Raw genomic sequence first — 17,768 nt, forward strand, 5'->3', positions numbered from 1 at the left:
ACTCACCTAGACACCTAATTCCCCGAAGCCATAGATCTCCTGTAATAAAATCTAAAATAATAAACCACAACCTTATCCTTACCCCTCCGTAGTAGTCCACGAGTGTCCCACGATGATCTCCAGTTTAGAGCACCCACATAGAATGTGACCGCTCTGAACCGCTGCCGCCGCTAGAATGACAGCATAAGCGGGTTCGCCGGAGTTCAGGCAGAGCTGCTCCGGTTAGCTCCTTTACGGCCCTGCTGTACAGTGAGAAATTCCCACGGTACAGCAGGGCCGTAAAGGAGGTCTCCGGAGCTGCGCTGACTGAATGCACTCCGGTGACCTCAGTCAGGGGCTCACGCTGCCAGGAGCGGACGTGTTCTCCAGATGTGACAGCTGTGCATGAGAGATCAGCGCAGGAATGTGGACAGGTAACTGTTTTTTTTTTTTTAGTAAACTAACAAATTAAATAAAATGGTGTGTTTTATTTCAAATAAATTATTTTTTTCTGGGTGTAGTGTGTGTTTTTTCTTTCTAACACTTTGTAGGTTAGTAATGGGGGTGTCTTATAGACACCCATCATTACTAACCTGGGCTTCATAGCAGCTGGAGCGGACATGAACCCCAGCCCTATTACCCCCTGCCACCGCACCAGGGCAGCGTGGAAGAGCAAGGCTAAGTGCCAGAATTGGCACATCCTATGGATGCGCCATTTCTGGGGCGGCTGAGGGCTGCTGTTTCTAGCCTGGGAGGGGGCCAATATTCATGGCACCCTTCCTGGGCTATTAATATCAGCCCCCAGCTGTCTGCCTAGCCTTTGCTAGCTATTAAAATAGGGGGGACCCCACGTCATTTTTTTTGGGGGGGGGGGTCCCCATTTTAACCCCTTAAGCCCCGGAGCATTTTCCGTTTTTGCATTTTCGTTTTTGCTCCCCTTGTTCCCAGAGCCATAGCGTTTTTATTTTTTGGTCAATATGGCCATGTGAGGGCTTATTTTTTGCGGGACGAGTTGTACTTTTCAACGCCATTACTAGTTTTACCATATCCTGTACGCCAAAACGGGAAAAAAAAATTCCAAGTGCGGTAAAATTGCAAAAAAAGTGCAATACCACAGTTGTTTTTTATTTATTTTTTTTACCACGTTCACTGAATGCTAAAACTGACCTGCCCTTCTTATTCTACAGGTCATTACAAGTTCATAGACACCAAACATGTACAGATTCTTTTATATTTAAGTGGTGAAAAAAAATTCCAAAATTTGGTAAAAAAAAAAAAATAGCCCCATTTTCTAAGACCCGTAGCGTCTCCATTTTTCGTGATCTGGGGCTGGTTGATGGCTTATTTTTTGCGCACCGGGCTGACGTTTTTATTGATAACATTTGGGGTAGATCCGATGTTTTGATCGCCCGTTATTGCATTTTATTGCAATTTTGCGGCGACCAAAAAACGTAATTCTGGCGTTTAGAATTTTTTTCTCGTTACGTCGTTTACCGATCGGATTAATTCTTTTTTTATATTGATAGATCGGGCGATTCTGAACGCGGCGATACCAAATATGTGTATGTAGGTTTTTTTTTATATATATATATTTTATTTTGAATGGGGCGAAAGGGGGGTGATTTAAACTTTTATATTTTTTTATTTTTTTTTATATTTTTAAAAACTTTTTTTTTTTTACTTTTTGCATGCTTCAATAGTCTCCATAGGAGACTAGAAGCAGCAACTGTCCGATCGCCTCTGCTACATACAGGGTACGAGCAGGTCCCCTGCATGCAGCAGAAATGGTCCTGTGCTATGAGCGCCGACCACTAGGTGGCGCTCAAAGCGACAAGATCATGACAACCACAGGCGTCTGCTGCAGACCCTGGGTTGTCATGCCCACCCATCGGTGACCTGCGATCACGTGACGGGGGTCGCCGGTGGGCGGGGCTTATGACGCGCTACCCGGAAGCGCGCGTTAAATGCCGCTGTCGGAGATTGACAGCGGCATTCAACATGTTAACAGCCGCGGGTGGATCGCGATTCCAACCGGGGCTGTTGCGGGCACATGTCAGCAGTAATAATCAGCTGACATGTGCTCAGCGCCGGAGCCTGGGAAGGGGGTAATACCCACGGAGTTTCCCAGGCTACTAATATCAGCCCCCAGCTGAATACCTAGCCTTCACTAGCTATTAAAATGGGGGACCCCCCCCCCAAAAAAAAATGACGTGGGGTCCCCCCTATTTTAATAGCTAGCAAAGGCTAGGCAGACAGCTGGGGGCTGATATTAATAGCCCAGGAAGGGTGCCATGAATATTGGCCCCCTCCCAGGCTAGAAACACCAGCCCTCAGCCGCCCCAGAAATGGCTCATCCATAGGATGTGCCAATTCTGGCACTTAGCCTTGCTCTTCCACGCTGCCCTGGTGCGGTGGCAGTGGGGTAATAGGGCTGGAGTTCATGTCAGCTCCAGCTGCCATGAAGCCCAGGTTAGTAATGATGGGCGTCTATAAGACACCCCCATTACTAACCTACAAAGTGTTAAAAAGAAAAAACACACTACACCAAGAAAAAAATAATTTATTTGAAATAAAACACACATTTTATTTAATTCTTAGTTTTCTAAAAAAAAATAATAGTTACCTGTCCACGTTCCTGCGCTGATCTCCCATGCACAGCTGTCACATCTGGAGATGGTGACAGCTGTGCATGGCTGCTGTAAGCTCACACTGCCGGGAACACGTCCGCTCCCGGCAGCGGGAGCCACTGACTGAGGTCACCGGAGTGCATTCAGGCAGCGCAGCTCCGGAGACCTCCTTTACGGCACTGCTGTACCGTGGGAATTTCTCACGGTACAGCAGGGCCGTAAAGGAGCTAACCGGAGCAGCGCTGCCTGAACTCCGGCGAACCCGCTTATGCAATGACGGGGCTGCTTTACGGCCCCGTCATTCTAGCGGCGGCAGCGGTTCAGAGCGGTCACATTCTATGTGGCTGCTCTAAACTGGAGATCATCGTGGGACACTCGTGGACTACTACGGAGGGGTAAGGATAAGGTTGTGGTTTATTATTTTATATTTTATTATAGGAGATCGATTGCTTCGGGGAATTAGGTGTCTAGGTGAGTATAGGTGTAGTTTTTTATTTTTTACTTTATTTTAGGTGGCGATCGGCGGGGACAGGTAATGTATGAACTAATTTATTTTAGGTAACCACTGGCCACCAATGACATGTATTTAAAAATTATTGGGGACCAAAAACAAATATATATGGGGGCCTAAAATAATAAAAGATGTATAGGGGCAAAAATAACACATGGGGCAGTTTAAATAGCAGGATCAGGCTGATGGGAACTACTGCTCCCATCGAGCTGATCCTGCTGGCACGAGTGGACGGGGGACAGACATAGGCTGATGGGAGTAGTAGTGTCACATGTCTATGTCTGCCTGCACGCACACACCCGCAGACATCGCACAGACACCCGCACACACTAATCATGACGGGCTGATGGTCTGGGAGGTGAGGCTGACCTGTGCAGCCGTGGGAAAGTTCATGTGACTTCATGCAATGCAGTCAAGCATGAACTCACATGAACCCTCTGAGGGCACCGCGGCAACTTCAAATGAACAGCTAATCGGCATCACCTGATACCTCAGCTGTTCATTTGAAATAACCGGCGGGAGAGCGCAGCACAGAATGGGAAAGCCGCGGTGAAGTCTTTTCACTGCCGGCTTCCCCGCCCGGGTCCTTCACTCCCTGCTCCCTGGTGCAGCGCTCCCCGCCCGGTCCTAACTTACGATCGGGATGTGAGGTGGCGAGGGGAGCGGAGGATCGGGGTGGGAGGCTGCGGGGAAGCAGTATGGGGCTGTGTGATTGTTTAAAAGCCGGCGGCTTTTTACCGCCCGCCGGCTTTTAAACAATCAGGAGAATTGTCCCACGCTGGGATGGCATTCTGATGACAGGCTGGATCGCAGCTGAGCGCTGCCATCCAGCTTGTCATCCTTCAGAGACACTGCAGAGCACAGGCATTATGGGAACTTCCGATTCCGGTATCCGATATTCTAAAAGTATCGGAACTCAGTATCGGAACTCAGATACCGCGAATATCGGCCGATACCCGATATTACAGTATCGGAATGCTCAACACTAGTTATTAGTTAATGAAATATTATGAACATTTCTAAATCAGAGCCTGGCTGCATCTCCCTATGTATGAAAATTCCTAATAAATTAATTAATCCAAATCGATCAGCAGTTTTTTTCTATGTAATCTGGGAGCAGAATGATGTAAGGGTTGAGAATGATGTAGGGGTTTACTATGCTGTGTTTTGCTGTTTCAATAATATCAGTGTTTTATCATCAGGAGATTATCACTACAGGACTAGGTGCCTCGTGCCTCTTGGTCTGTGTAACCCAACAGCAGTGATTAGCAGCTTTCTGTCACTATGCACAGTACATAAAAGCTGCCAATCAGAGGTGTGGGTGGGGTTATAAAGGGCTCAGCATTCAGAGCACTGCTAGATCTGCAGCAGAGTAAACAGGGATTTTAACAAAATAACAGCAAGCAGACCAAGCCATAGGTGTTGTGTAGTGTCCGGTAACGGTTCCCGTTAGCCCATGGCCACACTGAAGTCCCCATCACTGCGATTGCAGAGTGCCACACCAGCTACTTGTAAATACCAGACGTTGCCAAGAAACAACATTTCTAGGTGTCATACAGTCGTAAATGGCAGGAATAAGAAGTAAATAAGAAAAGCTTGGCACTGACCTAATGACGCCATCCATGGACCCTGTGCACACTATGTTATCATTAATAGAGATCATACAGTCAATGGACTCAGCCTTCACTTTAAAGCGATCACTTGTGGCTCCAAACCCGTTCCAGTTGAACAGATAAATGGTCCCCTCGCTGGATCCACATGCCACCTTTTTGCCTTTCTAACAAAAGAAAGGGATGTATTAGAGCTAAAGATAACAGGTACAGTATATATCAGAAGGTTTCTGTTACCTCCTGCGTACACATTAGAAGGCAATACACTGTACACAGGGTATAATCATTCACATTAATCTGTGTCTCAATGGAGACTCAATCTAAAATCCCTACTGTGCATATAGTGGTGGCCCAGTGGCTAGCACTGTGGATTTGTAGTATCGGGGTCCTGGATTTGAATGTAAGGACTTCCCGCAAGGATAATGTATGTACATGTCATCCAGGTACTCGGGTTTGTTCTAAAAACTCCAAAAATGTTTACTGACTTTTATTAATTTCCCATGAAACTGTCCGTACCATTCATTTTCCAACCTAGTGTAATGGAGCACGGGAAAACTCTAAGGCTGAGTTCACACGATGCGTATTTCATGCGTTTCCGCGGTGTTTTTGCAGTTGCGGAAACGCATGAAAAACGCATGGTAGAAGGGAAGCAATGTTCCCCAATGGAAATCCGCATGTGCTGTGCCCATGATGCGGATTTTTCCGCAGCGTGAACGCTGCGGTCAAAAATCCGCAGCATGTCAATTAATTTTGCGGAAACGTGGCGATTTCGCCGCCATTGACTTGCATTAGAACGCGCCAATTCCGCAAGACTGCAATTGTACTTGCGCTATTGGCGCGTTCTAATATGCGGATGGTACCCGGGTGTGGAGGAGAGGAGAGTCTCATCCACACCCAGGTACCATTAAAAAAAGCTGTAAAAAAAGAATAAAATAAAAAATAAATGTATTCTTACCTTCTGTCGGCCCGCGCAGCGCTCCGGCTTGGTTCCCGGCACTTGCAGTGAGTTGTAGGACCTGCGCTGACGTCAGAGTCATGTGACGGGTCTTTCAATTCAAAGTTGCCGGCAGCCGGGAACTTTGTAAAGCAGGACAGCGCGGGCCATCGGAGGTAAGTATATACACTCTCTCGGGTCACGCTATATAAATCCATGCTGTTTGCCGGTTGCATGGATTTATATAGTGTGACCTAGTTGTCAAGCACTTTCCAGGTGATGCTAAAATCGCCTGGAAAGCGCTTGTCAATCCACATGCGGAAACGCATGTGAATCCGCATGTATTCCGCAGGAAAAACGCATGCACAATCTGCATGCGTTTTTTCTGCCAGGGAGATGCAGAAATGATGCAGAAATTTTCTGCTTAATTTCTGCATCGTGTGCACATACCCTTAGTGCAGTGAAATTGTAACAAACGCATTTCTGACATTATTTTTTAGGAATGTTTTTTACAGTGTACATCGTGTGGCAAAAATAACCTGGCACCATGATTGTCCATAGTCAGTACGATTACGGAGATACTAAACTTATCACTTTTTTAAAACTATTTTAGTGGTGAAAAAAAAAGGACGCTTGCAAAAAATAAATAAATTTAGGGGATTATGTTGTCATTTTCCGAGACCACTGACAGCTTCAATTTTTGGTCGATAGAGCTGTGTGAGGGCTTGTTTATCTGCAGAACGAAATGACATTTTTACTGATACCATTTTGGGGTAGATATGAAGCTTTGACTGCAAAATCAGCAATCAGAAAAAAAGAAACCACAAGAAGACGCAAACGCTTTGAATAAAGTTCAAAATAAACAAACACAAAAATAAGATGCTCTTCTTCCCTGGCACTGCCATTGCTTACCTGACTGGTCCCCAGCCGGACTCTATTGGAGAAATGACAATGAGCCCATCACCTACTGCTGTGCACACATGGGAAGAGAAGTCACTGCAGGTCAAAGGGTCACACAGTGACCGGCAGGGGACCAGGAAAAAAAAGCCATTACAGCACCACTCCAGCGTTTTGTTTTCAGCACTGAAGTGGCGTTTTAAATATAAGTACGCTGCCCCCGGCGTCTTCACCATTCTTCTTCACCACTTTGATCCCGCGACACCATCATGTAAGCGCAGATTCTGACTGGCCAGAAGTTAGAAGCTACGTCACAAGATCTCAAAACAATTCTATGGAAGCCAGAACAAGGTTCTGTACGGAAAAGTGACCGCCGCGCAGCTCCAGAGAAGAGCTTCATACTTTTTTTTTTTATATATACACATTTAAAAAGCTCGTCTTGTACAGGATTTTTTGTGGATTTACATCTACAGACTATTGTGGAGTTTGTGGAAATTTTCCGCAGCAATTCCATTCTTTGTAAATGTAGCCTTAATGATAAAATTAAAAAAGATAAATTGATTTACAGGTACAATACAGTCACTGCTCTTCCGCAGGAATAAAGAGGTTGTCTGGGATTTGCTCTATCAGCAGCACATGTCATAAAAAATAGCATAAGGCATCAGAAGAAAAACAAGGCAGAACAAACCTTCATGATAGCTATTGATGTCAAATCTCCATTCTGGTATTCAGAAAGCAACTCAAACCGGCGCCTCTTAATGTTGAAGACTCCCATTGTTCCATCTCCACTAGGAGGGAAAAATAGGATTACAGAGACTTTCTACAAAAATTAAATGACATTCAGGTGTATTTTATATGTTCCACAATAGAATAAGAGGAGACTAGATGAAAAGTAATAATAACACACAAGACTTTTAACCCAAATCTCAAGACAAGCCTGAAAATCACCCAAAAAACTGAGGTGTTGTTGTTGTGTAATGCTGTAATCATCAGACAACCTTCTAATGTCTGACCCCGTTACAGTGCAGAAGTGCACATAGTAGTGTACAGTCAGTACCTGGCTGTAAGGAGCATCTCTCACAGTGTACATAGTAGTATACAGTCAGCACATAGTAGTGTAGAGTCAGCACATAGTAGTATACAGTCAGCACATAGTAGTATACAGTCAGCACATAGTAGTATGCAGTCAGCACATAGTAGTATGCAGTCAGCACATAGTAGTATGCAGTCAGCACATAGTAGTGTAGAGTCAGCACATAGTAGTATACAGTCAGCACATGGTAGTATACAGTCAGCATATAGTAGTATACAGTAAGCACATGGTAGTATACAGTCAGCACATGGTAGTATAAAGTCAGTACCTGGCTGTAAGGAGCATCTTTCACCATGCACATAGTAGTATACAGTCAGCACATAGAAGTATACAGTCAGCATATGGTAGTATACAGTCAGTACCTGGCTGTAAGGAGTATCTCTCACCGTGCACATAGTAGTATACAGCCAATACCCGGCTGTAAGGAGCATGTCTCACAGTGTACACAGTAGTATACAGTAAGCACATAGTAGTATACAGTCAGTACCTTGCTGTAAGGAGCATCTCTCCCAATGCACATAGTAGAATACAGTCAGTACCTGGCTGTAAGGAGCATGTCTCACAGTGTACATAGTAGTATACAGTCAGCACATAGTACTATACAGCCAGCACATAGTAGTATACAGCCAATACCTGGCTGTAAGGAGCATGTTTCACAATGTACATAGTAGTATACAGTCAGCACATAGTAGCATACAGTCAGCACATAGTTGTATACAGTCAGCACATAGTTGTATACAGTCAGCACATAGCTGCATACAGTCAGCACATCGTAGTATACAGCCAATACTCGGCTGTTAGGAGCATGTCTCACAGTGTATATTGTAGTATACAGTCAGCACACAGTAGTATACAGTCAGCACATAGTACCATACAGCCAGCAAATAGTACTATACAGTCAGTACCCGGCTGTAAGGAGCATCTCTCACCGTGCACATAGTAGTATACAGCCAATACCTGGCTGTAAGGAGCATGTCTCACAGTGTACATACTAGTATACAGTCAGCACATAGTAGCATACAGTCAGCACATAGTAGCATACAGTCAGCACATAGTAGCATACAGTCAGCACATAGCAGTATACAGTCAGCACATAGTAGCAAACAGTCAGCACATAGTAGTATACAGTCAGCACATAGTAGTATACAATCAGTACATAGTAGCATACAGTCAGCACATAGTAGCAAACAGTCAGCACATAGTAGTATACATTCAGCAGTAGTATACAGTCAGCAGTAGTATACAGTCAGCACATAGTAGCATACAGTCAGAACAAAGTAGTATGCAGTCAGCACAAAGTAGTATACAATCAGCATAGTATACAGTCAGCACATAGCAGCATACAGTCAGCAATAGTATACAGTCAATAGTAGTATACAGTCAGCACATAGTAGTGTGCAGTCAGCACAAAGCAGTATACAGTCAGCAGTAGTATACAGTCAGCACATAGTAGTATACAATCAGCACATAGTAGTATACAGTCAGCACATAGTAGTATACAGTCAGCACATAGTAGTATACAGTCAGCACATAGTAGTATACAATCAGCACATAGTAGTATACAATCAGTACCTGGCTGTTAGGACCATGTCTCACAGTACACATAGTAGTATACAGCCAGCACATAGTAGTATACAGTCAGCAGTAGTATACAGTCAGCACAGAGTAGTATACAATCAGCACAGAGTAGTATACAGTCAGTACCTAGCTCTAAGGAGCATGTCTCACAGTGTACATAGTAGTATACAGTCAGCATATAGTAGTATACAGTAAGCACATGGTAGTATACAGTCAGCACATGGTAGTATAAAGTCAGTACCTGGCTGTAAGGAGCATCTCTCACAGTGCACATAGTAGTATATAGTCAGTACCTAGCTGTAAGGAGCATCTCTCCCAGTGCACATAGTAGTATAAGGTCAGCACATAGTAGTATACAGTCAGCACAAAGTAGTATACAGTCAGCACATAGTAGTATACAGTCAGCACATAGTAGTATACAGTCAGTACCTGGCTGTAAGGAGCAGCTCTCACCATGCACATAGTAGTGTACAGTCAGAACCTGGCTGTAAGGAGCATCTCTCACCGTGCACATAGTAGTATATAGTCAGCACATAGTAGTATACAGCCAGGACCTGGCTGTAAGGAGCATCTCTCACTGTGCACATAGAAGTATATAGTCAGCACATAGTAGTATACAGCCAGTACCCGAGTGTAAGGAGCATGTCACACAGTGTACATAGTAGTATACAGTCAGCACATAGTAGTATACAGTCAGTACCTGGCTGTAAGGAGCATCTCTCACAGTGCACATAGTAGTATATAGTCAGTACCTGGCTGTAAGGAGCATCTCTCACAGTGCACATAGTAGTATATAGTCAGTACCTGGCTGTAAGGAGCATCTCTCCCAGTGCACATAGTAGTATACAGTCAGTACCTGGCTATAAGGAGCATCTCTCACAGTGCACATAGTAGTATATAGTCAGTACCTGGCTGTAAGGAGCATCTCTCACAGTGCACATAGTAGTATATAGTCAGTACCTGGCTGTAAGGAGCATCTCTCACAGTGCACATAGTAGTATATAGTCAGTACCTGGCTGTAAGGAGCATCTCTCCCAGTGCACATAGTAGTATACAGTCAGTACCTGGCTGTAAGGAGCATCTCTCACAGTGCACATAGTAGTATATAGTCAGTACCTGGCTGTAAGGAGCATCTCTCACAGTGCACATAGTAGTATATAGTCAGTACCTGGCTGTAAGGAGTATCTCTCACCGTGGACATAGTAGTATACAGTTAGTACCTTGCTGTAAGGAGCATGTCTCACAGTGTACATAGTAGTATACAGTCAGCACATAGTAGTATACAGTCAGTACCTGGTTGTAAAGAGCATCTCTCACCGTGCCCATAGTAGTATACAGCCATTACCCAGCAGTAAGGAGCATCTCTCACCGTGCACATAGTAGGATACAGCCAATACCCGGCTGTAAGGAGCATGTCTCACAGTGTATATAGTAGCATATAGTCAGCACATAGTAGTATACAGTCAGTACCTGGCTGTAAGGAGTATCTCTCACCGTGCACGTAGTAGTATATAGTCAGTACCTGGCTGTAAGGAGCATCTCTCCCAGTGCACATAGTAGTATATAGTCAGCACCTGGCTGTAAGGAGCATCTCTCACAGTGCACATAGTAGTATATAGTCAGTACCTGGCTGTAAGGAGTATCTCTCACCGTGGACATAGTAGTATACAGTTAGTACCTTGCTGTAAGGAGCATGTCTCACAGTGTACATAGTAGTATACAGTCAGCACATAGTAGTATACAGTCAGTACCTGGTTGTAAAGAGCATCTCTCACCGTGCCCATAGTAGTATACAGCCAATACCCAGCAGTAAGGAGCATCTCTCACCGTGCACATAGTAGGATACAGCCAATACCCGGCTGTAAGGAGCATGTCTCACAGTGTATATAGTAGCATATAGTCAGCACATAGTAGTATACAGTCAGTACCTAGCTGTAAGGAGCATCTTTCACCGTGCACATAATAGTGTACAGCCAGCACATAGTAGTATACAGTCAGCACATAGTAGTATACAGTCAGCACATAGTAGTATACAGTCAGCACTTGGCTGTAAGGAGCATCTCTCACCGTGCACATAATAGTATACAGCCAGTACCCGGGTGTAATGAGCATGTCACACAGTGTACACAGTAGTATACAGTCAGCACATAGTAGTATACAGTCAGCACATAGTTGCATACAGTCAGCACATAGTAGTATACAGCCAATACCCGGCTGTAAAGAGCATCTCTCACCGTGCCCATAGTAGTATACAGCCAATACCCAGCAGTAAGGAGCATCTCTCACCGTGCACATAGTAGGATACAGCCAATACCCGGCTGTAAGGAGCATGTCTCACAGTGTATATAGTAGCATATAGTCAGCACATAGTAGTATACAGTCAGTACCTAGCTGTAAGGAGCATCTTTCACCGTGCACATAATAGTGTACAGCCAGCACATAGTAGTATACAGTCAGCACATAGTAGTATACAGTCAGCACATAGTAGTATACAGTCAGCACTTGGCTGTAAGGAGCATCTCTCACCGTGCACATAATAGTATACAGCCAGTACCCGGGTGTAATGAGCATGTCACACAGTGTACACAGTAGTATACAGTCAGCACATAGTAGTATATAGTCAGTACCTGGCTGTAATGAGTATCTCTCACTGTGCACGTAGTAGTGTACAGTCAGTACCTACCTGTAAGGAGCATCTCTCACTGTGCACATAGTAGTATACAGTCAGCACATAGTAGTATACAGCCAGTACCCGGGTGTAAGGAGCATGTCACACAGTGTACATAGTAGTATACAGTCAGCACATAGTAGTATACAATCAGTACCTGGCTGTAAGGAGCATCTCTCACCGTGCACATAGTAGTATACAGCCAATACCCGGCTGTAAGGAGCATGTCTCACAGTGTACACAGTAGTATACAGTAAGCACATAGTAGTGTACAGTCAGAACCTGGCTGTAAGGAGCATCTCTCACCATGCACATAGTAGTATACAGTCAGCACATAGTAGTATACAGTCAGCACATAGTAGTATACAGTCAGGACCTGGCTGTAAGGAGAATCTCTCCAAGTGCACATAGTAGCATACAGTCAGTACCTGGCTGTAAGGAGAATCTCTCACCGTGGACATAGTAGTATACAGTTAGTACCTGGCTGTAAGGAGCATGTCTCACAGTGTACATAGTAGTATACTGTCAGCACATAGTAGTATACAGTCAGTACCTGGCTGTAATGAGTATCTCTCACCGTGCACGTAGTAGTATACAGTCAGTACCTGGCTGTAAGGAGCATCTCTCACAGTGTAGATAGTAGTATACAGTCAGCACATAGTAGTATACAGTCAGCATATGGCTGTAAGGAGCATCTCTCACTGTGCACATAGTAGTATACAGTCAGCACATAGTAGTATACAGTCAGCATATGGTAGTATACAGTCAGTACCTGGCTGTAAGGAGCATCTCTCACTGTGCACATAGTAGTATACAGCCAGTACCCGGGTGTAATGAGCATGTCACACATTGTACATAGTAGTATACAGTCAGAACATAGTAGTATACAGTCAGTACCTGGCTGTAAGGAGCATCTCTCACCGTGCACATAGTAGTATATAGTCAGCACATAGTAGTATACAGCCAGGACCTGGCTGTAAGGAGCATCTCTCACCGTGCACATAGTAGTATACAGCCAAAACCCGGCTGTAAGGAGCATGTCTCACAGTGTACACAGTAGTATACAGTAAGCACATAGTAATATACAGTCAGTACTTTGCTGTAAGGAGCATCTCTCCCAATGCACATAGTAGTATACAGTCAGTAGTATACAGTCAGTACCTGGATGTAAGGAGCATGTCTCACAGTGTACATAGTAGTATACAGACAATACCTGGCAGTAAGGAGCATGTCTCACAATGTACATAGTAGTATACAGTCAGCACATAGTAGCATACAGTCAGCACATAGTTGTATACAGTAAGCACATAGTAGTATACAGTCAGTACTTTGCTGTAAGGAGCATCTCTCAACAATGCACATAGTAGTATACATTCAGCACATAGTAGCATACAGTCAGCACATAGTAGTATACAGTCAGCACATAGTTGCATACAGTCAGCACATAGTAGTATACAGCCAATACCCGGCTGTAAGGAGCATCTCTCACCGTGCACATAATAGTATACAGCCAATACCTGGCTGTAAGGAGCATGTCTCAGTGTACATACTAGTATACAGTCAGCACATAGTAGTATACAGTCAGCACATAGTAGCATACAGTCAGCACATAGTAGCATACAGTCAGCACATAGTAGCATACAGTCAGCAGTAGTATACAGACAGCACATAGTAGCATACAGTCAGCACATAGTAGCATACAGTCAGCACACAGTAGCATACAGTCAGCACATAGTAGCATACAGTCAGCACATAGTAGTATACAGTCAGCACATAGCAGTATACAGTCAGCACATAGCAGTATACAGTCAGCACATAGCAGTATACAGTCAGCACATAGTAGTATACAATCAGTACCTGGCTGTAAGGACCATGTCTCACAGTACACATAGTAGTATACAGTCAGCATTAGTATAGAGTCAGCACATAGTAGTATACAGTCAGTACCTGGCTGTAAGGAGCATCTCTCACCGTGCACATAGTAGTATACAGCCAGTACCCGGGTGTAAGGAGCATCTCTCACCGTGCACATAGTAGTATACAGCCAGTACCCGGGTGTAAGGAGCATGTCACACAGTGTACATAGTAGTATACAGTCAGCACATAGTAGTATACAGTCAGCACATAGTAGTATACAGCCAATACCCGGCTGTAAGGAGCATGTCTCACAGTGTACACAGTAGTATACAGTAAGCACATAGTAGTGTACAGTCAGCACATAGTAGTATACAGTCAGCACATAGCAGTATACAGTCAGCACATAGTAGTATACAATCAGTACCTGGCTGTAAGGACCATGTCTCACAGTACACATAGTAGTATACAGTCAGCATTAGTATAGAGTCAGCACATAGTAGTATACAGTCAGTACCTGGCTGTAAGGAGCATCTCTCACCGTGCACATAGTAGTATACAGCCAGTACCCGGGTGTAAGGAGCATCTCTCACCGTGCACATAGTAGTATACAGCCAGTACCCGGGTGTAAGGAGCATGTCACACAGTGTACATAGTAGTATACAGTCAGCACATAGTAGTATACAGTCAGCACATAGTAGTATACAGTCAGCACATAGTAGTATACAGCCAATACCCGGCTGTAAGGAGCATGTCTCACAGTGTACACAGTAGTATACAGTAAGCACATAGTAGTGTACAGTCAGCACATAGTAGTATACAGTCAGCACATAGTAGTATACAGTCAGCACATAGTAGTATAGAATCAGTACCTGGCTGTAAGGACCATGTCTCACAGTACACATAGTAGTATACAGTCAGCATTAGTATAGAGTCAGCACATAGTAGTATACAGTCAGTACCTGGCTGTAAGGAGCATCTCTCACCGTGCACATAGTAGTATACAGCCAGTACCCGGGTGTAAGGAGCATCTCTCACCGTGCACATAGTAGTATACAGCCAGTACCCGGGTGTAAGGAGCATGTCACACAGTGTACATAGTAGTATACAGTCAGCACATAGTAGTATACAGTCAGCACATAGTAGTATACAGCCAATACCCGGCTGGAAGGAGCATGTCTCACAGTGTACACAGTAGTATACAGTAAGCACATAGTAGTGTACAGTCAGCACATAGTAGTATACAGTCAGCACATAGTAGTATACAGTCAGCACATAGCAGTATACAGTCAGCACATAGCAGTATACAGTCAGCACATAGCAGTATACAATCAGTACCTGGCTGTAAGGACCATGTCTCACAGTACACATAGTAGTATACAGTCAGCAGTAGTATAGAGTCAGCACATAGTAGTATACAGTCAGTACCTGGCTGTAAGGAGCATCTCTCACCGTGCACATAGTAGTATACAGCCAGTACCCGGGTGTATAAGGAGCATGTCACACAGTGTACATAGTAGTATACAGTCAGCATATAGTAGTACACAGTCAGTACTTTGCTGTAAGGAGCATCTCTCAGTGTACATAGTAGTATACAGTCAGCACATAGTAGTATACAGTCAGCATATGGTAGTATACAGTCAGTACCTGGCTGTAAGGACCATGTCTCACAGTACACATAGTAGTATACAGTCAGCACATAGTAGTATACAGTCAGTACCTGGCTGTAAGGAGCATCTCTCACCGTGCACATAGTAGTATACAGCCAATATACGGCTGTAAGGAGCATGTCTCACAGTGTACACAGTAGTATACAGTAAGCACATAGTAGTATACAGTCAGTACTTTGCTGTAAGGAGCATCTCTCCCAATGCACATAGTAGTATACAGTCAGTAGTATACAGTCAGTACCTGGATGTAAGGAGCATGTCTCACAGTGTACATAGTAGTATACAGACAATACCTGGCAGTAAGGAGCATGTCTCACAATGTACATAGTAGTATACAGTCAGCACATAGTAGCATACAGTCAGCACATAGTAGCATACAGTCAGCACATAGTAGTATACAGCCAATACCCGGCTGTAAGGAGCATCTCTCACCGTGCACATAGTAGTATACAGCCAATACCTGGCTGTAAGGCGCATGTCTCAGTGTACATACTAGTATACAGTCAGCACATAGTAGCATACAGTCAGCACATAGTAGCATACAGTCAGCACATAGTAGCATACAGTCAGCAGTAGTATACAGTCAGCACATAGTAGCATACAGTCAGCACACAGTAGTATACAGTCAGCACATAGTAGCATACAGTCAGCACATAGTAGCATACAGTCAGCACATAGAAGCATACAGTCAGCACATAGCAGTATACAGTCAGCACATAGTAGTATACAATCAGTACCTGGCTGTAAGGACCATGTCTCACAGTACACATAGTAGTATACAGTCAGCACATAGTAGTATACAGTCAGTACCTGGCTGTAAGGAGCATCTCTCACCGTGCACATAGTAGTATACAGCCAGTACCCGGGTGTAAGGAGCATCTCTCACCGTGCACATAGTAGTATACAGTCAGCACATAGTAGTATACAGTCAGCACATAGTAATATACAGTCAGGACCTGGCTGTAAGGAGAATCTCTCACCGTGGACATAGTAGTATACAGTTAGTACCTGGCTGTAAGGAGCATCTCTCCCAGTGCACATAGTAGTATACAGTCAGTAGTATACAGCCAGTACCCGGGTGTAATGAGCATGTCACACAGTGTACATAGTAGTATACAGTCAGCACATAGTAGTATACAGTCAGTACCTGGCTGTAAGGAGTATCTCTCACCGTGCACGTAGTAGTATACAGTCAGCACCTGGCTGTAAGGAGCATCTTTCACCGTGCACATAGTAGTGTACAGCCAACACATAGTAGTATACAGTCAGCATATGGTAGTATACAGTCAGTACCCGGCTGTAAGGAGCATCTCTCACTGTGCACATAGTCGTATACAGCCAGTACCCGGGTGTAATGAGCATGTCACACAGTGCACATAGTAGTATACAGTCAGTACCTGGCTGTAAGGAGCATCTCTCACTGTGCACATAGTCGTATACAGCCAGTACCCGGGTGTAATGAGCATGTCACACAGTGTACATAGTAGTATACAGTCAGCACATAGTAGTACACAGTCAGTACCTGGCTGTAAGGAGCATCTCTCACTGTGCACATAGTAGTATACAGCCAGTACCCGGGTGTAATGAGCATGTCACACAGTGTACATAGTAGTATACAGCCAGTACCCGGGTGTAATGAGCATGTCACACAGTGTACATAGTAGTATACAGTCAGCACATAGTAGTATACAGTCAGTACCTGGCTGTAAGGAACATCTCTCACCGTGCACATAGTAGTATACAGTCAAAACCTTGCTGTAAGGAGCATCTCTCACCGTGCACATAGTAGTATACAGCCAATACCCGGCTGTAAGGAGCATGTCTCACAGTGTACACAGTAGTATACAGTAAGCACATAGTAGTATACAGTCAGTACTTTGCTGTAAGGAGCATCTCTCAACAATGCACATAGCAGTATACATTCAGCACATAGTAGCATACAGTCAGCACATAGTAGTATACAGTCAGCACATAGTTGCATACAGTCAGCACATAGTAGTATACAGCCAATACCCGGCTGTAAGGAGCATCTCTCACCGTGCACATAGTAGTATACAGCCAATACCTGGCTGTAAGGAGCATGTCTCAGTGTACATACTAGTATACAGTCAGCACATAGTAGTATACAGTCAGCACATAGTAGCATACAGTCAGCACATAGTAGCATACAGTCAGCACATAGTAGTGTACAGTCAGCACATAGTAGTATACAGTCAGCAGTAGTATACAGTCAGCACATAGTAGCATACAGTCAGCACACAGTAGTATACAGTCAGCACACAGTAGTATACAGTCAGCACATAGTAGCATACAGTCAGCACATAGTAGCATACAGCCAGCACATAGA

At 44.3% G+C, this 17,768-nt stretch overlaps 1 protein-coding gene across 1 annotated transcript in view; it reads right to left on the reverse strand.

The window, feature by feature from the left end:
* The window catches only part of WDR55 (WD repeat domain 55), a 57,099-nt gene that overhangs the window by 11,118 nt on the left and 28,213 nt on the right, over positions 1–17,768 (reverse strand). The window contains exons 7-8 of the mRNA XM_073649514.1: positions 7,247–7,346; positions 4,725–4,894 (exon numbers count right to left, since the gene is read on the reverse strand). Coding sequence (XP_073505615.1) covers positions 4,725–4,894; positions 7,247–7,346 — 270 coding nt within the window. The remainder of the gene's footprint in view (positions 1–4,724; positions 4,895–7,246; positions 7,347–17,768) is intronic.

Source organism: Phyllobates terribilis, unplaced genomic scaffold, assembly GCF_046119375.1.
Source record: "Phyllobates terribilis strain yellow unplaced genomic scaffold, ASM4611937v1 Scaffold_10__3_contigs__length_209671492, whole genome shotgun sequence".
NCBI classification, from domain to species: Eukaryota; Metazoa; Chordata; class Amphibia; order Anura; family Dendrobatidae; genus Phyllobates; species Phyllobates terribilis.